Here is a 22794-nt window from a genome sequence, read left to right as displayed (position 1 = left end):
TGAGCCAAAGGCAGACGCTTAACCATCTGAGCCACCCAGACGCCCCAAAAAACTCTTTTAATTAACCTAGGGAGAAACTCTTTTTTTCTTTTTTAAAGATTTTATTAATTTTTTTGACAGAGAGAGAGACAGCAAGAGAGGGAACACAAGCAGGGGGAGTAGAAGAGGTAGAAGCAGGCTTCCCACTGAGCAGGGAGCCTGACACGGGGCTCGATCCCAGGACCCTGGGACCATGACCTGAGCCGAAGGCAGCCACTTAACCAACTGAGCCACCCAGGCGCCCCAGGGAGAAACTCTTTTAAATAACCTGTGGATATAACTTATCAAATTCTAATACTTTAAAATTTGGGGTCTAAGAGGTACCAGCTGGACATTTCAAAGGTCCTAAGGATTTAAAAGAAAAAAGGTGGGGAACACAGGGGCACCTGGGTGGCTCAGTCTGTTAAGCGGCTGCCTTTGGCTCAGGTCATGATCTCAGGGTCCTGGGATCGAGCCCCGGGTCAGGCTCCCTCCTCAGTGGGGAGTCTGCTTCTCCCTCTGCCCCTCCCCCTGCTCATGCTTGCACTCTCTCTCTCTCTCTCTCTCTCAAATAAATAAAATCTTTTTAAAAAGGAGGTGGGGAACATAGCTACTGCCCCTACTAATACACCCCAAGGAACAACATAAGGGCAGATAGAAGAAGAGATGGGAAACCTCAGAGCGGACTTGCAAAGGTCTGACCCCCTTAACCTACATTCTCCTTCCATGCAGCCTCGCTGTCCTTCTTCACCGCTTGGCTAGGGGGGTCCATACCCCAAATCTTACACCAGCCAATTTCCTGCACAAGCCTTTCCATGCAAGTAGAGCCTCTAATGCTCAATGACATGATAGAACCTGCCTTAGGGAGAAACCCCAGCCACTCTGCCTCAGCGTATGACCTGTGCTATCACCGAACCCCCATGATAAATAGTATTTCCACAAATAGTGTAGACACGCACTTAAAGAAGAAGGAATGAGTTGTTCTACCTGCCTATCCAACCCTTATTTCGGTTTATACAGAAGCCTTTTGTTTAGCTGCCTTCTAGAGAGATGCAAATTTTTACATGTATATACTTATATTTCCACTATGGTTTGAATGTTTGTGCCCCCTGCAAAATTTGTAAGCTGATGGTATTAGGAAATGGGGCGGCCTTTGAGAGGTGACTGAGTCTTGAGGATGGAGCCCTCATGAATGATATTTGTGCCATGATAAAAGAGACCCCAAAGAGCGAGCTTGCCCCTTCTGCCACATGAAGAAGCAGGGAGAAGTCTATACTTGGAAGAAGGCCCCCACCTGACCATGCCAGCACCCTGATCTTGGGCTTCCAGCCTCCAGAACTGTGAGAAATACATTTCTGTTGTTTAAAAGCCATCGAATCTACGGAATTTTTCTTATAACAGCCTGAACTGATTAAGGAAATTGCATACTATTTTTAAATTTTATATTTTGAAAATAGAAATATTTTGTGAATCAAATGTCCTTTCCACAGAACTATGTTCTCCATTTCTTTTCTTTTATTTTTTTTTAGGATTTTATTTATTTATTTGCTAGAGAGTGAGTGAGAGTACAAGCAGGGGGAGTGGCAGGCAGAGGGAGAAGCAGGCTCCCCGCCAAGCAAGGAGCCCGATGTGGGACTCGATCCCAGGACCCTGGGATCATGACCTGAGCTGAAGGCAGACGCTTAACCGACTGAGCCATCCAGGCGTCCCTCTCCATTTCTTTTCAAAATAATGATGATAGCTGCTATTTGAATCCTTCCATCAGCTATATTATCCAAGCTTTTCCCAAAACCTTAACTTCACTCACAGGATAGGCAAAGCCAATTATTCCCAAACATATTCATTTCTTCCTATCCCTAAAACGGACAAAAGTATTGCCCAAAGATGAATAAATGGGTATGATTAAAAAAAAAAAAAAAAAGATTTATCCAATTCTCCCTACAGAATGAATGGGTTCTAATTCTCTATTCCCTTAACTAGGACACAATCCACAGATGCGTGATTTGGAGCAATGCTTCTCAAACTTGACTGTGTATGCTGATCACTTGGGGACGGTATGAAAATGCAGATTCTGACCCAGTCAGTCTGGGGTGGGGCCTGAGATTCTGCATTTCTATCAGGCTTCCAAATGATGCTGACCCTTTAGGTCCAAAAACCAGACTCTGAGTGGCCAAGTGGTAGAAGGCGGCCGGAGAGGCACTTGGGTGGAGGGCGCCTGAAAGGAAGTAGTTCCATCGGCGGCCGTGAAGGGATGGGGTCACAGCCGGAGGCGGGGGGGTGGGGGGGGCTAAGCCCAGAGGCACCGCCTAGCTGCGTGTGACGGAAGAAAGGGGTAAGAAGCAAAGACAGAAAAAAAGAGAGACTATTATTAAAGCGTTTGAGTTTCACAACTACGGGAAGGGGTAAAAAATTCAAAGGGAGAGAAAGACGTGAGGTCAAAGTCAGAAGAACTTAACAGAACTCTGAAGTCCAGGCAACACATTGGCCAAAACTATAGTCAAGGAAGAGAACACAGTCACTCCCTTGGAAGTCTAGTGGAGTAAGACAGACATGTCATCAAGTGCCAAACCAAGCTAGGACACAGGATTTAATCTTGCCCGTGGATTGAAGAGCTGGATCTGCTCATGCAGCTTCATCTGAAACACATCACCAGTGAAATTTCACAGGAGTGGGAAAACGGGCCTAAAATGGGATAGCAAGAAAAAGTCCTTCCCATCTGCTAGAATTCAAGCGGCAGCCACATCAGCATCCCTCCGCTGGGAGCGAAGTGGGCGGGAGACAGATCGAGCAGGGACCCCCGCCCACTGCTGCTGGACCAGCCCAGCCAAATCTGCCCGACCAGGGCCTGACGTAGGCCCCTGGTGTGGGATAGTCCAGGTTTGGTGGGGGACACAAAAAACGCAGAGTATCCTATCACAGAATATCCTGGAAATAGGATTGCTTGGGAGGAAAAAAAAAAAAACTACCAAAAAAACCAAAAACTGAAAAAATGAAAATAAAGAAAGTGTGCTTAAATATTTTTGTGGGTATTTTTCTAATACTTTTATACGGCCTTTGTTCCCTTACCACCACCACCACCAAAAAAAAAAAATCCTCTCTCCTATAAATAGTAGAGGACAAACAAGAACTGTGATTAACAGGGGTGGGACCCAGCAGAAGCCACTTCAGAAAGACCTGGGAGGCTGGCTTGGAAGCGTGGCTGAGCCACTGACCAGCTCCATTACCCGCGCAGGTTATCCCGTGGCCTTGAACCTCAGCCTCCTTTCGTAAAAGGAGATTATTACTGCCGTCTACCTGGGATTTTTGTGAAATAAGCAATATAAGAGCTATAAAAGCCCTTGCAGAATGCCTAGCACATAACAGAAATGGTAAAAGCCAGGCTCTCCGTGTCTCAGTCCCCTCCTCGGGGGTGACAAGGATCACTTCTCTCAAGTGTCCTAAGTTGCTGACTAAGCCCTGAAGGTGCAGAGACAGCCCCTGGCAGCAGTGCTCACCTGTCCCTACAGAAACATCACAGAAGGCGCCCGGGCGCCTGGCTGGCTCTAAGAGCGTCCGTAACATGGGTACAGGTCATTGGGCCATGAACTTGTGGCTTCCTTTCTGACTCTACGCTGTCTCCCCCTGGGGTTTTCCTAAGGATTTCACCCTGTGTTTAATTGCTACCACCCTGTCACACTTCAGCTGTGATGGACACTGCCTCAAACCCTTTTGGGATAAGGAGTCTACACATATACTTATGCAAAGGGTTCAAACACAGAGCACAGGGGCGCCTGTCTGGCTGGGTTGGTAGAGCTTTCGACTCTTGATCTCAGGGTCGGAAGTTCCAGCCCCACACTGGGGGTGTAGAGATTACTTAAAAAATAAAATCTTTAAAAAATAAAAATAAAAAACCACAGAGCATAGAAAAGAGTTTGAAGATCTAAGAATGAGGAAAAGTTAAAGCCTAGTTTCTTTTGCCCCTAAAACCAGGAGAGATTCGCAAAGCACTGAAAGGAAAGAAATTTCATTACGGAAAGGGAACAGTTTAAATGGATTCTGAATTCAAAATATTAAACTATACTTAACCAAATTAGCATATTTTCACAGCTTATGTAAATCCTAAATAGATTCTTCCTTATCTGATATTGGTGGCAAAATATCCTATTCAGCCTTAGTTAGGAATCAAACCTCTCAACCTCCAACATCACGTGCAGTTAAATCTGAGGAGATGCTATTTCTAACTTTATTCTCAAACAGTGGTTTTCAACCTTGGTTGCATATTGAAATCGCCTGGGGAGCTTTAAAAAAATACCAGTGCCTGGATCCTAGCCCCAGAGATGCTGATGTAAATTGGTTTAGGATAACAGTCTGGGAATGAAATTTTTCAAAAGCTCCCAGGTGAGTCTCAAATGTTAGGCCAAAATTGAGAACCACTGCTTTGGAGCTAAGCACTGAGAGATGCTTCATTCCTTCAACAAAATGCTGAGAGAAAGGCACTTAGCCACACTGCAACTTAATCTAAAAAGGAAAAAATATCTGTGATTTATAAATACTACCATATGTAACATACACTTCCAAATGCAAGAGATACCTCTCCAGATACATCTTTAAAGTGTATGCAACAACCTGCTAGCATTTAAAGAAATCTTTAAATGATGAGGGTAACCGTGTTAAATAAAAACACTTTTCAGAAAGTCATTCTCCAGCTTACAATGCTGTAACATCAGCATCATAATGAAGGGTAACCTAATCCCTAGTCATAAATAGCCCAATACTGTCAGTGGCAGAATTAAAAACAAAAACCATAAACCTCAATGATATCAAATGTCAGCCACGATATGGAAGAAAAAGATTGACAAAGCTCTTCTAAGAGCGACGGATTTTTTTTGTCCTGTCATTTTCAGTCATGAAAATGTCATTAGGAGGTATTTTAATTATAAAAAATTAGACATCATATGTGCAGCAAACTCTTGCCTCTTTTGGAATAAGATTATCAAGAGGGAGAAACCTCGTCAAGAAAGAGTAAGTCAAATATTTCGACTTGTACCCCTTACAAACGAATCAACCAATGTTCCTTGCCATTTAGTTTTGTAGTTATTTTCCTATGACTTGGTATCTGTCTTTATCCAAGGATAGTCCATTGAAGGCAGGATTAGAAATGGGAGAAGTCTAGATATTTTGAAGATGGGGAAATATTGTCAAAAAATTAGGAGAAGGGGAGCATAAATTCTGTGACAGCCTTAACCAGTGTTTGTAGAGAAGTATTTAAAACTAGAGAGAGCAGTTGTAAAAGGCAGAGTGTCATGGCAGTTGGAGGGCAGGAAAATCTCTCGAAATCAGCAGGGCAATCACAATGGGTGAGTGTCTGTTTGCTGACAGAATGAGCGGACATCCCAGGGCCTACGGCTTGGTGATGCTTGGTGATGATGTCGCAAAGTTGGGCACTAAGCAAAAACTGTCCAAACGAAATGGAAGCATCTTGCCTGGAAATGTAAGAAGCCACTGGTCTAGTTCTTTTCTTCAAAAGAAACAAGGAGGGGAAAAGAACACAAAGAATAAAAATGTGATGCTGAAATACTATAGGAAAACCCAACGCGGAGGAGCCGATTTCTTCCAGAGTTGGCTGCGAAGTTCTTCAGCCAACAGTAATAAGGATGCCCTATGGGTTCTGGAAGCTCTTATGTTGGCCCTCCTGGGATCCAAATCAGATTCCGCTATCAATAACTGCTATTTGGTCTTTTAATCGACTACAATTGGGAGTCCTGGGAAAAGTAAAGTTGAAGACTTCATTAAAAACAGAAACAGGAAGAATTTTTCTTGTCAGCCAACTGATGTTGCTGGAAACCTCCAGGCCAACTTTCAGCACAGCTGCTCTATTTGGCTTCACCACCCAACGATGAGAATGTGAGGTCAAATGTGATTTTTATTTTTTGTGGCACCCCCTGTCCCACACCTTGGGAGTGGGCGACTACTGTCTGCAGCCTGGGGTTTTGCCAGGGAATAGCCCTCTTGCAGAAGCGGCAGGAGCCCTGCCCGGCACTCTCCGACCTTCTCCCCGAGGATTCCACAGTCCTTCTGTTTCCACAGCAGCCAATTAATTGTGGAAATAACCAAACCAAAATAAAGAAGATAACAGAGGAAAGAACAAAATCATCTGCCTCAACCCAAGCCAACAACATTTTCCAGAAGTCCATGAGGACAGCAAAAGTGAGGTATAAAAAAAATAAACAATATGTAACTAAAGTCGTATTCAATCTTGGCGTGTTTTCCCCATTTTCTCCTACTCTGAAAATGAGTATGTGCTGGGTCTCTTTGTTACTGAGCACATGCAAGTGCAGAAACACGTGTCCTTGCAATATTCATTTCTGCTTACTCTTTGGGGAAAAAATGAGATGTTAAACATTTTAGCAAGCCATTTCTAACAAATGTATAAAAACACTTAAAAGTAAATTCAATTAGTACATTTATTATCTGAATCAACTATGACTTTTAAATTTGAAGTTCCAAAATGAAAAATGTTTTCTGTGATCAAATCATACATATTCCCAGCTAACGTAACTTTAGAGCTGTAAAAATAGTTTTGCATAAATAACAGTTATTCTCTAATTTCTTAAAAATGTATGTCTTCAAAATGTCTAAAAGTTTCCCATTCCTAATCCTGTCTTCAGTTGGACTATACTTTGGTAAACACAAATACCAAATTGTACAAAAATACTTAGTGGCAAGGGACAAATAGCAGGACAAAATTTAATGTTTGTGACCTGAAATGCTCAAAATAGTGCCACATTCAGTGAAGTTGGCTTGTATTTTAATGCTATACCCTTGGTATAAAAGATTCTACGAGAAAGAGCCAAATGCAATTTGTTACCACATATGATGAGGTATGAGCTGGGATATGAATAATTAACTAATTAGAAAATTCTTTTGTTCAAAAAGCATGGAAAAATACTTTCATTTCTATAATAAAGAGAACACACATTATAGCTTCCAGCTTTTTAAGTTGACATCCTCAAACTGGTATAATTTTTTTCTACCATAAACAAGGCTTACAAAAGTATCAACACAATTACAGAGATTAGGTCAGACCATACAAAAAATGTTTTTTAAATTTTTTAAACCTCAATTAAAAGGGGGGAACCCTGCTAGCTAAAAGAACGACTCAGAGGTCCCCACATATTATAATTTAATTTTAAAAGTATAAGAGAAGCCTATGTCAGATAATGAAACTATTAGGGGATAATTAAACTGTTCTCCCAAATGACCATTAGGCAAAATAAATACCTAGAGCTTTATTCTCCAAAATAACCTACAAATCATAGCTAATTCGTCCCTCTAAACACAAGAAAGGAAAGTAGGAAGAAAGGGAGAGATGACTAGAGAGGGAACAGCAGGAGATCAAGAGAAATAAGAAATAATAAAATAACATTGCAGGAAAAAGCAAAATGAGGGCAGTGGCTTTGTTCTGAGGGAAGTAAACTCTTGATTTATCTATGAACACTGTTAGTGAAACACAGCAAAATATCCTTATAAAGATGATATAGGAAAAGAAGGGCAGATGCCAGATTTTTTCCAGCTGGAGACAGAAACTCTTTCATTATGTACATGGGAGAGGCAGATGGCACACTGTGTGCCCAGATCCATGCATTTTCACTGGATTGTTTTTGTTACACTATAATGCTGGAGTGACTTGATTCTATCCTGAATTATGAAGCGTAATTTGCTAGCAATCAGTGTTTTTGTTCAAGTGATTATTAAAAGGAATTTCATTAAAAGAATTAATTTTTAAATAGAACTTTGGTGATGAAGTTTTGCCATCAGTAGAATTCCTTATTGAACAAATGTGGAGACAGAGGGCCAGAGGTGAAACCGATCCCTCTCAAGTCCATGATCCACATGAAGAACACAGGCCCTCTGACCCAGGAAGCCATTTTCCCTCCATCACAAGTTTGGGCAACCATGGGTGGCCATTGTTTTTTGAAACGACTTTGCTGACGTTTGTCCCCCATCATGTGCTAAAATATTATAATGATCATTAAATATTGTTTTATAATGGAATCCCTTAACTAGACTTTTTTTTTTTTTTTTTCCTTGAAGAAACAAGCACTTTGCCTGGCCCCAGGGCCATGATTTCTCCTACACACATAGCACTCTTGCCCCTAGGAATTAAACTGTAAGTTTTGATGGCATTGGTGTTTATGAAGCAATGAGAAAATGCTACTGAGTTTTCTGTGACTAGGGACCAAAGACAGACTAAAAATATGAGAACTCAAGTCTAGAGAAAAGATATTAAGAAGGATATGGTTAAAGTCTAAAAACCATCAAGTCAAGTAAGGTGATGAACCAAAATGTCCATCAATCGCTGGGTAAAAATTTTAAGGAGAGTCCCCTGAAGGTTAGAAAAAGTGGGTTTTAGGATAAATAAAGGGAAGGACGACCATGTCACATTTATGGAAATCACTGTGGAAATCACTCTATACCTCTATACCTGGTGATAGAGACTGAAAGATGACTTCGAAAAAGCAGATTAGTTATTCACGGGTGAAATGGAATTTTAAGGGAAGTGAGTGGGCCCTCGAGCAGCATCCCTAACCTTTGAAGTTAACCACAAACCAGAGAATTAAGCTCTTTCAAGAAACCTCAAGGCCATCTTCACATAGAATATACCAGCCTGCATGACAGTGGGTCAGACCCATTTAAGCCAGCCTCAAATTCCTACTGAAAAGCAAGAACTCCCTCAATGGAATGCATGTTAGAGAATCTGTTAAACCATTTCTAGATAAATAGAGGGAAAAGGTGCAGAAAGAATCCGTAGCTCAAAAAGTTCACCAACCCAATATAAAAATGAAGAAACTCATTTACCACTCCCCAGGCTCCCCAAAAAACAGCAATCAACTTTGTTTTCCCCATCGTCTAGCTCAGTGTCTAGCATCTAGTAGGGTTTAATAATCATGCAGTTAACAAGCTCTGCTCTGAAACTATAAATGTCTCCCGGAGAGTGTTAAGCCTATTATAGTCATTTATACCACTGTGGGATTAAAAAATGTGGGATTAACAAATCTCAGAAATTATCAAAGCATCTAGGTTGGAATGGTCAGGAATATAGAACAGACCAGTAACAGCCCTTGACTCCTAGAAAACTAACCACCAAAGCATCGTACCTAGAGAGGTTAACTATAACTTTAACTATAATTAAAGGCCAAACTCCAATACATCTAAGAAAACTTAAAAACATGCCTAGAAAAAGAATTAAATTAACTAAATGCTATTCATGTAAGGCCAAGAAAAACATTTGTTCTAGGGTTTTCTAATCTAATTGCTGTTGAGATGAATTTTTAGCGAGCATATTGCTTTGTCCTCTGATATATACACCCAAAACTCACCCTTCTTATGGGCCTGAGCACAATGAGGAAACTCGTTAAATATTTACCAAATAAATTACTAAATGTATATCAGATCTGGAACCAAATGCCATTGAGGAATATTACAGTACTCATTTCAACAGTAAATAAATTTTATTTAAATTACCACTTATTTAGCACCAGTGATTTCATCTAATGTTTCTTTTCCTCCCTTCCTTCTCAGAGAAGCCAGGACTGTAATTATCACTTTGCTTCAGAAATCATGACCACTTGAATCCTTCCTCAGCCAGACCTGAAGTAAACTCCATATGACCACAGAATCGGACAGCCTCTGCCATACAAAGAAGCAGAGTCCAGGGACAGTTGTCCAGAACTGCTCCGGGCCATCACAACGGACCTGTGAGTGGAAATCCTACCTTACTAGGGGGGTTGAAGCAAGAGTGTAGGGACACGGAAGGGAGTAGGAAGTAGGAGGTGATAGTTTCAGCTGGGGAGGCAGACATTCCAACAGCCAGCAGACAGTTGATAACTGTGACTTCTATGACATAACTCTCTCACAAGGTAAGGATTCCAGTGGCCACTGTTCCTTACAAGAACAAAGGCTTCCAGATAACACATGGCACAGTTTGTGAAATGATGCAGAGCACGGACCTGTACATAATGCGCGCACACGCGCACACACACACGGAATTAAAGGATTATGAGGATACCGGATGTCCAAACGCTGCCAAAATGTGAACCCAGAGAGATAATAAAAGTGCGAGCAACAGCAGTATTAGAAATTGAAAGGATTATAGCAACTTTGCTCCACACGATCTCATGTGCCAACAGCTGGGCCACAAAAGCCTGGCAACATTAGGCAGTCCATACTGTATATTCCATTTCTTTCTGTTTGCAAAGGACAAACATCCTAAAGAACCATTCCCCCTCCCATCTCTTGAAATATCAAGACATCAAAAGGTCAAAGGTTCAAGATTAAGGAAAGATCAAAGCAAGAAATCAATATACCTTTTAAAGGAAAAATAGATAATTATACATATATACTATACTCTTAACACAATGTGGGCATTAAGCGGGGGGGTGCAGGGGGGGTGGATGGAGAATGAGAGAAATAAACTAACTGCTAATAAGCAAACTCATAAATCCTAAAACCTCAAATTAATGAGCCAAGCACAAAGCCATAACACCCAGATCCTTACATGTGCAGCTCTGCCTGAATTATGAGTATCTCCAAATGACACTGTTATGGTCCCTGGTCCCAGGGAAACAGAGGAAAGTGTCCCCCCCTGCTGCCTCCACCAGGACCTTCATTAGCTCCCATGGCCAGCAACCAACTGCTGACCAACAGCCAGCAGAGGGAGAACATGGAGGCTTGGGGCAACTCGGGGCTCTTAGAGACCAGGGACCACAGTGTCGGCCCAGAAGGCTGGTTCCAGAATTGCCAGACACAAATGTACACAGGCCTCACAAAGACCCTGTATAAATAGTCTGCTGCTGGCAACAGGATGGCCATGGGATCTCCAACAGAGTGCCAAGATCAAATACAATCATCACGGGCAAATTCGTGAGTGGTTATTTCCAAACAGGGCATACAAATGTACACTCGAATTAAAAAAAAAAAAAAATAGTGTATATTCAGTATAGCCACAGAATTTGAGGACTCCTAAAGGGATCTGAGAGATTTCCCAATCCAACTCTCTTTCTAACAGTGCTGTGCTGTTAGGTGACTTGACCAAAGGTAGAAAACAAGTTGGTGGTGGAAGTAGGACCCGACTCTCCCCACAGTTTGTTTAGTGCTTTTTCCACTTGGGGAGTGACCTTCAAAACTGGTCAGATGACAAAGGCACAATTTTACTGGTCACCGTGATCACAAGCAACAGAAGGATGCAGCAATCATTTCCGTAACAGCAAAGCACAGCTGAAATTCTGAAGAAGGTAAAAGCCTTAAATGTATACATATTTTGTGGGGTTTGGGTTTTTTTTTTTTTTTTTGGAATTAACATTAAATTGTGGAAGCCCTTGCTTTAATCTGAGTTTTAGCAGGCAATCTATTGCTTCAATCCCAGCGAAATCTATGCCTTGTGGAGCCTAATTTAAAATGTGAGGCCAAACATATCTGGAAAAGTACAGCTTTATCCTTCTACTTAATTTATACTATAGTGTGCTGTAATTAAGCCTGAAATAAAAGCTATATTCTGAGTAAAGACAAAAAGCTCTTGTTAATGACATTCCATTCCCGATGTAGAAAACAACAAAAGGCTTCTTCATTTGGAGCCAAATGTCATTATACTTTGTAGCTTGTGTGGATAGCTATTGGACTAATATTTGTACTGGGATTAGGGTTGGGATAACCAATCAGTTAACTCCTCCACTGCAGCTTCCTATTATCCTCAAATAAATGGCCAAAAGGAAAAAAAAGAGAATTGGCAGGCAGAACGACAACTATATTTATGAGATTAAACTCTCAAACCCTTCACAGTTTGCCGGGCAACTAATAACCATTTGCCAAGCTGTTCATTTAATAATGAGTCACTTAAGCCAAAAGCCAATGTTCCTGCAACCAACCAATGCTACCGTAGTCATATCCACAGTCAAAGCTCCGATTATTTATGTAATGTACATACTTCCTTTAGAATAAGAAGAACAAGTTGCCGTGGACAAAAAACAAACTCCTCTTCTTAGCCAAAAGCAAGCTACCCTGCAGTATTTTGAATAACTGAAATGTGTAGGTCATTTGGTAATTTCTGAAAGGCAAAATGACCGAAAAGGGCTTGGGGAGTAATTCCTATCTATGTCACGACTCTGGACGGAGGGCCAGAGGCTCTCCAACCCAGCTCTGCACTCAGCATCACATGGCCTTCGAGTTCATCTAACTGTGTCTGTTCCCTGGTTTTCCAAAAGAGAGTGTCAGCGCTGAGACCAGGCCTACCCTGGAATTATGAGGACTGAACAAAACCCTGCTTGTGACAGCAAAGTGAGTCGGACAGTATACTACACAACCGTAAGGGACGGTATAATTCATCAGGGGAGGAGCAGCGATGCGGGCTGCTTTCCAAGAAATACATGTGTCAAAATAGGAGGGAACACCAACTTGCCTTTGCTCTCTCTTTCCCCTGCTTCTCTGGCCCAGCTCTGCATACCCATCAGTGAAGAAAAGCAACCGGCGGGGATCCTTCACTTTTTACTTACTAATAGTTCATCCATACTGGTCTGGCATTTTTCCAAGTTGATGCGCTTTATTGCTACGCGTTCTTGCCGGGGCTTGCAGAGAGCGGCCTGGACCACAGCCGTAGCGCCGCTGCCTGAAACAAAAGAAAAACAGCATCAGCTATCAGGTGGCACGCTGTCTGGTTACCAGTCACGACCCCCTTCCTAAACAAATACCTATCTTTTTTTTTTTTGAAGTCTTCTACTCAAGGTATTCAAACCATTGCCTTTTAACATATTCTAAAAGAGTCTCTGAGTCTGAAAATAATTATCTGTGGGAGAAAAAGCAAAGAGCAGACTGCTCAATGAGGATAGAAAAACAGTGCCCGCACTCCAGAAGCTACAATCCACATCAAAAAAGCCCATTGCAATCCAGCATGTTTCCTGCTGCCCGAAACAAAGGCTGATAAAGTGACGGGTCTGAGGTCACAGGGACAAGAGATGCGAGCCTCTAAGCACAACACTGCCTGGAGGCCATTACTGTCTCTGGCCCCCAGGATTCTCTAACTTTAGTGCCCTTAAAATACCTCGAGCTCTTCTTCCATTTCAGCCCAAACCAAACCACTCCAGCCTGAACGACTTCAGGGTTTCCACGAGACGCCGTGACAACTTATCTGCTCTGAGTGCTCTTTGAGCTTATTCCTTCTAAGCTTGCTCTACAATTAGAAGAACAGGAATCAACCCAAGGATTCTCATGTTGAAAGGATGACTTTCAAGGATGCCAAGCAAGGGATGCAAATGTGTAATTACAAAAGCTCTCGGCATTCACATGAATTTCCTATTTCTAAGGTTTCATGATCATTAGCTAATGCACTCAAACTCCTAGGAGACAGAGTCATGTCATTATCCATATTTTATAAGAGCAAAATGTAGACGTGTAATGATTTGTGGCAGAGCACAAAGAGCTCCTAATCCGGTTTGTATTCCACGGGGGCAAAAAGACCTCTAGGTTAAGGCATCTCACTTCTGCAAAGAATACCAAAAACCTCCTTAGGATCACATAAATCTTCTACCCCTGCAAGACAGCCAAGCAGAGAAACAGCCTGTGCTCAGGATTGTGCAAAAGGGGGCCCAGATGTGACCATGCACCTTTCTCCTTAAAGCTTTTCTTCAAGGACTACTTCTCAAATGAGTCATCCAGTATCATCAAATGGAGGAAGGGGCAGCTTTGGGCAATACAGAAGGGAGATCAGTATTAGCTTTCCTTACAGATGTGATAGGCAGGCATGACATTTCTAGTGAAAATCAATCCTTTCCCACACCAAGGAGGTAGATGCCCAAGTGGGTGTCTTTGGAGCTGAAAGTCTGCCCTTTCTTCTGTCCTGTGGTCTCAACATCCACTCTGGCCCCCGGATCTGGTGTCCCAAGCAGATCACCCTATGCTCCAAAACCAGGTCTCCAACTTCAAGACTCCCATTCCAGGAAGTCCAACCGGTGTTCACCAAGGAGGGAGAAAATCCATATATACTAACCCCCGCCGTACCGTAGGCACTTTATTCATGCAATTCTCGTTACAAGCCTGCACATTTTTTATTCCTAGCCTCATGTTATATGTGAGAACACTGGGACTTGGAAAGCTTGCGCCTGGGCTGGGGTCTGTGTCAGGTCGGCCAGACTCCAAGCTCCATGCTTTTCCCTGCTTCCCATAGGCCAGAGCCCACACTTCCCTTCCCCGCTTGTCCTGGCCATACAGGACAGAAAAAAAAGTCCTACATGCTTGAACAAAAAAGAAACTACCTAGAGGGAAGATTCAAGTGAGCCTTACTCTCTAGTTCAAGGAGGGAGTGCTATTGTCAGAGGTTGTTAAAAGGGCCTCCCTGTCCTTAATCTCACTGCCTACCCCATCAGCTACTATTCCAAGTCCCACCATATCGGTCTTGGCCCTACAGATCAGAGCGTGCTGGGTTCAATCCAGAATGCTCTAGATATCACAGCCAAATACTACAAAGAGGCCTGCTGATAGCAAAGTGTACCTTCCAGTCAAGGTCTCCAGAACAAGAGACCATCACTGACTGAGCCGCAGAGAAAGTGGTAAGTAACTGGTTAGCACTGGGCCTGGTATCCAGCAGAGAAATCAACACACATCTTTAAGTTGCTGCTGATGGGAAGTCATTCTCGGCTCTACCTGTTGTAAGTCTCCCACCCAAATCTACCCCCACCCCCACCGAATCCTTAATCCACATCCCAGAACATTTTCAAAGCAGGGGAACTGAAAAACAGGAAAGGCAAGAACACACACTCCCAAAAAGGATAACACAAGTGCCTGTAAGAGGGGGCTGCCTCCCATGGCCTGGTAAATCCTTGACTATAAAAGTCTCCTGACTTCCACAGACACATGCAAGAACGCAGACAAAAATAAGAATTCTAGACAGAAAGAAGCAGCAGGAGGGAAAGTCTTTTATTAGAGCTTCACAACTAGAGAATTGTTATTACTTAACAACTATAACTGACTAAAGAACAACCAGCAGCTTCTCGTCTCTAGAGAGAATAATCCTGGGGTTCCTGTCATTTCGTGAATGCATATCACCACTCACTGGACAAGTTAGGAGACACCGCTTTGACCCCAAAGATTTCCCTCAACTGCAAGGGAGATCAAGAACAACGATAGAGGGGCAGGGAGCCTTAGGGACCATCAAGTCCAATCCCTAGCTTTATGGATGAGGAAGGGAAGGGAAGAGCACCCTCACCAGGAAGCACCTTGATCTGGATTGACTTCCAGCCTCCGAAACTACGAGAAGTCAGCGCCTATTGTTTGAGGCGCCCAGCCCCTAGTGTTTCGTTAAAGCAGCCCGAGCTGACTAATACAGAAACCTTTCATTGTCAGTTCTACTCCCTGCCCTGCTATCACCTGTGGTAAATAATGCCGTACAAATTAGAAGTTCTCAACAACTGCCTAATTAAGTCAACAGCAAGATAAGGTAACATTCAATGGAAGGGCTTCTGGTGGGCCACTGTAGCTCCCAAATCTTAGGTTAGTAAGACCCCTGAAAAGGAGGTTCAGCAAGGATTCTACCCTTCCTATCCTTTCAACCCTAGTACCAATTTCTTCTATGATGTTGGGCTTAATTTTTCTCTAAATCTCAGTTTCCTTAATGGGCATAATAAAATCTACCCATGAGGCCAAATAACATCGCTGGGAACATCAATTCAGTAAATGTTAGGCTCTCTCTCTGGAATGCATTTCTGCACCCACACAATTAAGGAGGCAGACTGTATCTATAGTTTGCACTAGCCCCCCCCCACCACCACCACCCAAGGAGAAAAGAGAAGGCCGAGTAGCTCCAGGTCAGTACTAAGTATCATTCTGCTTACAGGAAGATTCAGTTGGTTGAAAGAAAGGAAAAGGAGGGCTAAGTTCAAAAACCGGAAGACTAAATGATTTCTAAGGTCTGAGCCAGCATAATGAGTCTAAGAGTCTAAAATATAAGAGAAGAATCCAGAGAATTCTGGAATAGCTATGAATTAAGATTCTATAGCTAAACTTCTTATTGATAAGGTACTCTGATATCTAACCTAAAAATTACTTTAAAAAGTCTCTGTCTACCCGGATTGCAGGAGTTCATAACCTAGCCCTGCCACATAGTAAATGCTTGTTCTTCGATGACTGACTTAACTCCTCCATGCCTCAATTTCTTCATTTGTATGATGGAGATAATAGCACAGAGCTCACAGGGTAGCTGGGAGGATCACATGGGTTAATACATGGAAAGGCCTTGGAACTGTGTCTAGTACATAGGAAGCACTAATTAAATCTTAAGTTAGTATTACTTTTCAGGGAAATCCCTCCAAGTCAACTGGTGTCCAGCCAATTTGTTGTTTTAATGCTACATATTTCACGATGTTGATGTACCATAATTTATTCAGCCCTTCCTCTATTATTCCTTCTCTTTATTTCCAGTTTTCCCTCCAATATGAATAACGTAGCAATAAACAGCTGATACTTTATATACATATTAGTCCATAAGAACTTTTCTTTGTGTTAAAGTTAGGACGTGGCCAGCCGTCCAGTACCTCTCCTCATAAATGCCAGGAATTAAGAAACAAACGAAATAGATATTATATTAGCCTATAACATGAATAGTGGCCAGTGGAAGGAAGCTGTCATCACATCCTACTTAAATGAGGAGCACCGAGCCAAAAATTTTCATACAATAAGTTTGCCCAGCTCTTAGCACATGGAAGGACTCCTTCGTTATGCTTACCTGTCCTTTCTCAGTGCACAGTGTCCGGAGCCACGTCAGGCTGTCTTTTTGGATGTGCTGGCTGAGGAATGGATAATTAACAAAACAAATGGCTTTGGTCCAGCTGATGACTTCTTCCAATTCTCTCCTTATCCAACTTACTATAGGTGTTCTATTTATATCACGTGTCCAACCTCAAAGCCCACGAGGCCAGTCAAGGTCACCTGAGAGCCGGAAGCTGGCCAGCGTGTGCACAGACACACACGTGCACTCTGTAGGAACAGAGCTGCCACCCACCCCCACTAATGTCGCCACGGAAGTTCGCCGACCTAGCACGGCAAGATTCTGATTTTTGCAGAGAAGCTGAAAACTCAGAATTTTGTCTGAAATCTCCTAATACGATAAGGTTAGCAATTAAATTTTTTTTAATGTAAAAGCATTGTGAGTCACATAAAAGCTTGCCACAGGCTGTATTTTGCTTCCCTGTGTAAATACTATTTGGCTTCAGAGGTACACCCTTCCTTGCCCGATGTCCAATTTTTAAATTATTTATTAGCTTACACATATGAAGTTGCCATTCTTCTCAATCAAAAGGGATCACATTTCCAATGATTCAACATAATACATGTACATACTCAGGACATGGGCCCACACTGATTTACTACATGTGGCCGTGTTGCCATCTACCTTATCCCACTATTTCCCACCAAGAGAAAACTACCAGGGCTATTTTCCTGTTGTTTGGTACGTTCTATGTGAAAGGAACAGCACAGTAAACTATCAAGTCAAACGCAAAGAAGAGAGGCTGTGAGACAGGTGTTATACGCAATTTGCTATATGGATTCCTTAATAAAACAGACACTCCTGCCGGCCTGTCTGATAAATGGTACACAGACCGTGTGTATACAATGGGCATGGCACAGCAAGGCCACGTTTCTCAAGGACGCTACAAACAGGGGACACCCACCCCACACACCGAGTGACCTTGTTTGTGTTACAACCACGCTGGCTGAGTTACATCCTTCTGCCTCCATCGGTGGACCCACCTTCTGGGATGGCTGGAGCAGAGTAAGAACTCACACAAAATAAATAAATGAAGATGAGGGTGAGGTGGAGAAATGGCCACTGAGCAAATACGCTCACATTTCATCACCGACCTGCACAAACTCCCTTACCTGGGAGAGCCTGGCTTGTTGGAACCTTTAGAGGTCACAGACCTCACCAAAGGAAAGCAGCGCTCATATGTAACTTGGCAAGAATCATCTGATAATGCCACAGAAAAACAAAAAGTAGCCTGGGGATCTGATCGTAAGAGAGATAGAGGGGAACTGGGATGTGGAATCAAACTGAAACGTATGTCAATAAATTCACCTTGGACCTCAAGCTACATCTAAAGCAACAATTAAAACAAACATAAAAAAAAAACAAAACAAAAAACCCTACATTACACTTACTAAATTCAGAAGGTACATGGATTAGGATACTGATATAAATAAAATCAATAATGAATATTGCAAGAGTACAAGTAAATTCTAGTCACCCGGTTAAAGAGGAGTGGTAAGTACATGATAAGGAATTATTAAATAACACGCTCTAGGGGCACCTGGGTGGCTCAGATGGTTAAGCATCTGCCTTCAGCTCAGGTCATGATCTTGGGGTCCTGGGATCGAGCCCCTTGTCAGGCTCCCAGCTCAGTGGGGAGCCTGCTTCTCCCTCTCCCTCTGCCTCTCCTGCTTGTGCTCTCTCTCTCTCTCAAATGAATAAATAAAATCATTAAAAATAAATAACAGACTCTAATTTCCATCAAATTCAATGTGATTAATATTGGGATTTACTCCCATTTTTTGTTTTCCTAACGATATACAGTAGATAAAAAAAAATCACTCTGTGAATATGATTAGTTGCCAGCTTAAAAAATCCTTCATTAGTCTGAAGAGCACTCATTTAGGGCTTAGACCCCTCAAAGCCGGAACTGTGTTCTAGGATTCTAGTCCTGATGCTGATACTAACCAACATGCAGCTTGGAGGAAACACCTCTGTCTGTGAACGTGCATTTATTTGCTAAGAAAAAGAACATCCTATTTTGATGGGGCGGGGGCGTTTGACAAGCTAGCCCCAGGGCTTGGCGAGGATTCACCTGAGACGCTGCCTCCTCCCACAACCGCAAGCAGAGTTAGTCATTTCCTCTTTGCTCCCAAGGACCCGGTGCAGCCTCATCCCAGCACTTACAGGATCACGGAGCGGTCTTCCCTGGCCTTATTACTCCTAGAATCAGCCCTTCCGCTGAGGCCCCTGCCTGGAATGCAGGAGGCCCTAGGTAAGTTCTTGCTAAGTGAATAAAACCCCCGTCAACCCATCCCTGGGGAAGCTACCTAGACACAAGGGAGGTGAAGCTGTGTTCCACGCAGAGAGCACTAGGGCCCTGGCCAACTATACAATCTAGAAGCAAGGAGGAAGAGCAATTTTACTCAATATGTTCTCTCTGACCTGCTTGTCGTGTGTGTTTTAAGTAGGTAGTCAGTGTGTGTGGCAATTAACTCCAAGAACAGGCCCAGGGAGGCTACCTGCCTGAAGGCATTTCTGATCTGCAGGACATCTGTTTCAATTTTAGAGTCAAATGTCACAGGAAAGCTCATACTAAAGAGCAGTGTTCCACCAGAATGGGTAGGGAACCTCAGTTTTAAAAAATTAAATCCCCTGGCCACTGCTCAGCATGTAGGAGCCACGTGAAATGAGGCAGGCTAATACAGTAGGGCCTTTGATGACTCCCCTGGAGTATAAAGTAGTGACATCAAACACCTAACAACGTGGAGAGGTGACAGGAGCCCTCAGCAGCCCTCCAAATCCATCTCAGGAACCACTGCGTCAGGCCCTGGAAGGCAGGCGGGACACATTCCTACAGAGCAAATTTGATTTTTAGATTCATTTAAAGGTCAAGTTCAAGTTCTTGCCCCCTGCACACTCAAAGCCCCATGATCTGGCAGGACTGAAAAACTTCCTGTTCTGCTCCAAGGGGGCAGTTCAACCCCTCCCAGCAAAACCTACTCGTTCAACTGATTAAATCAACCAAACAGAAGCCAACATTCCACAGACGAATGTCCATTGCTATTCATACAGATAAACAGATACACCCACTGGCGAAAGCCAAAAGACACAAGTGTCCTGGTTCTAACAGGGTGTTCCAACATGGCGTCTCTCAATCCTCACTGCTCCAACCTTAAGCCACCTGGAAATGCGAAAGGCTACAAATACAAAAAGAAGAACCGGTCTCTACTCCAAGGTCAGTCCCATTCATCCCAGCTCAGCTACATGCATGTTGCCTTTGTATGAATAAGAGAAAGGTATCTCTCTCTCTGAATGGACACAAACCTGGATGTGCAAGGCCTGACAAGTAGATGGTGCACTATTAGGGGGAAATGCTCCTTTCTCCCAGTTAATTGCATCGTAGCTCATCGGGCTGAACGAGGGCTGATGTTCAGGCTCCACGGGCAATGTACACCCTTGGTGGCCTTGGAACAAAGTTTAGCATAACCAAAGCACCCATCCTATAAAAACGAAAATAAGTAAAGTTTGTTTCTAAGCCCCAAGACAACAAGCCCAGACCTAACAAACAGCCCCATGAGAAGGCCCTGGATTGGGGTGGATTTTCTCAGAGCCTCTGAGACAGAATAACAACATCAGAAACACCTACAATGTCTGTTTCAAAAACAGATTATTGAGCCCATACCCAACCTACTGAATCAGAATTACTAAAACTGGTGGCCTGATACGTGCTTTCTTTTTTTTTTTAGAGCGAGAGCACGAGCGTGAGCAGAGGGGAGGGGCAGAGAGAGAGAGAGAGAATCTTAAGCAGGTTCCATACTCAGTGAGGAGCCCCACTCAGTGTGGAGCCCAACGCGGGGCTCCATCTCACAACCCCGAGGAGCGTGACCTGAGCCAAAATCAAGAGTCGGATACTCAACCAACTGAGCCACCCAGGAGCCCCAGTGATATGTGTATTTTTAATAAGCCTCTCCAGCGATCCCCCTCTTCTCTCAAGTTTGAAAACCATGGTTTCTGGGTCTCAGCTTGCCTCTCCCTTCCCCTGCCAGGACACAGGAAGATTTATCAGTTAGGAGCCAGTTAGGAAAATAGAAAACAACACTAGGTGCTACAACACATATCATTTGATATAAAGAAACAGTTCAACAAATATCAGAGAGCTGAAAAGACTGAGCAATAGAGCGGAACTGTGGGAAGCAGCTCCCACCCCTGGGGCGGGGGATGGGGAGTCAAAGGGCGGAGCTGGGGTTATGGGAATCTAACAGTTGAGAGGAGGGGACCCATAGAGCTGGGAGCAGACCCGTTGAGGAGCAGGTGTTGCCACCTCGGGACCCTCCGTGAGGGCCCACGTGGGGCTGGGGGCAAACTTCTGAGGATGGCCAGGCAATGGATTCTCTGAGGGGCACCAGGAGCCTGGTTCTAGGATGTCGCAAGGAGCTGGAGACAGGAACCAATGCCTGCTAGCAGAGTGAAGGGCCCTTTCTGGAATGAGGCTGACAAGCACAGCAAGCAAATGGAATGAATCACGTCCCTTCTGCCTCCTCCAGCCTCCCAGAAGCCCTCTAGCAGCCCCTATTCCAGAGCTTAACAGGGAAACAGCACACAGAAGGAGGAACGTGGTTTGCAGACTAAGCCCAATACACAAACCAGTCTAGAAAGGTCTATCTGGTGCCTAGAGACAACCACTTAATAAGGAGCCAAGGGAATAGGATGTCCATTAGCCCAACAAGAGGTTGGTGCCTATTCCAGGCTCCACCTAGCAAGGGCCAGCCTTGTTCTTTTCATTCTCACTCTCTGTTTTCAAACACAATTCCTAAAATGGCCCCTTTTAATATCTAATACTCCCAAAATGTTCATTCTATCCTTACAACCCCAGCCCAGCCCCATTCGACTTCCTCTTGAGCGGGGGTCTAGGGCCAGGCGGCCCTACCAGCAATGTGACCTTGGGCAAGTTTGCTCTGTACATCTATGCCTCAGTTTCCTTAACTATAAAAAAGGGAGTGACAATCATAGCTACCTCATGGATGGCTGTAAATATTACATGAGATAATACAAATATAGCAATATAAATGAACATGCCTGGCACGTAAGTGGTTAATTATGTTTTGACTGTATTAATATTATGAACAGTATGATTATCCCAGACACCTGGATAGAAACCCCAACGAGGTCTACTATAAGTTTCTAAAAAAAAAAAAAGCTTGTTTATCCCCCTCCCCCGGGATCACCTCTGCCCCCACCCCCCCCCAGCCCCGAGTTCCACTTCTTAGTTTCCTGTGAAATTAAGTCCACTTCTCCCAACCCTACTCCTGGTAGCCAGCAATGACAACTAATTTTTATACAACAATGATTGGGTGTACAGAAAATTATGCAGGGAAATGATTCATCTTCAAGATCCACTTCTCTGGTAATTATCCTTGGCTACCATATCCATGAAGCAGCAAGTAACTAAAACAATTCTCCTAGCTCAAGGACAGAGGGAAAAAAAAGTCCACTCACGTTAATGCCACCCACCCCTCCCTACCTCTCCATCTGATTTGACTTTACTCATGATCCCACTCCTGCTTAGCTGGCCTCCTGTGGCAACCTGAGGTTCTCCCCCAAGTAACACCACACAACAGGAGGTAAGGGACAACCCTAAAGGATAGAGGTCTTCCTGCCCCTCTCTTGACACACTCTTCATCCAGGAGCAGAGGGATGATGCCACAGTCTGAAACGCTAGCAGAAAAGAAGAGGTACAAGGGAGTGCTAATTACAGGACTGCAAAGGTCTGGTGTGGTGGAAAGCAGTGCCTCAGCAACCTGAGCGGGCCCAGGGTGCAGTGGAGTGAGAAAGAAGTCGAAGAAGCGCCCCACAAAGGGCACTTCGCACCATAAGGGGCCTGCTGAAAGTAGCAGCATGCTGTCAATCCCTGCTTCCACCAGCCCCACCCCAAGGTCCCCCACACAGAAGCACCTGCAACATCTCCCGGTGCCATCCGGGGGAGCCTGGCAGGATGTCAGGAGAAC

General features: G+C 43.6%; 1 protein-coding gene across 3 annotated transcripts in view; it reads right to left on the bottom strand.

Moving 5' to 3' along the window:
* Positions 1 to 22794, bottom strand: part of STK39 (serine/threonine kinase 39) — a 305438-nt gene that overhangs the window by 233863 nt on the left and 48781 nt on the right. For all 3 annotated transcript variants that reach the window (XM_032408730.1, XM_032408721.1, XM_032408738.1), the window contains exon 2: positions 12546 to 12658. In XM_032408730.1, coding sequence (XP_032264621.1) covers positions 12546 to 12658 — 113 coding nt within the window. The remainder of the gene's footprint in view (positions 1 to 12545; positions 12659 to 22794) is intronic.

The sequence above is a fragment of the Phoca vitulina genome, unplaced genomic scaffold (genome assembly GCF_004348235.1).
Source record: "Phoca vitulina isolate PV1807 unplaced genomic scaffold, GSC_HSeal_1.0 scaffold1, whole genome shotgun sequence".
Lineage (NCBI taxonomy): Eukaryota > Metazoa > Chordata > Mammalia > Carnivora > Phocidae > Phoca > Phoca vitulina.
Note: the sequence above shows the minus strand (reverse complement) of the source record. Positions and strands in the feature narration are given on the sequence as shown.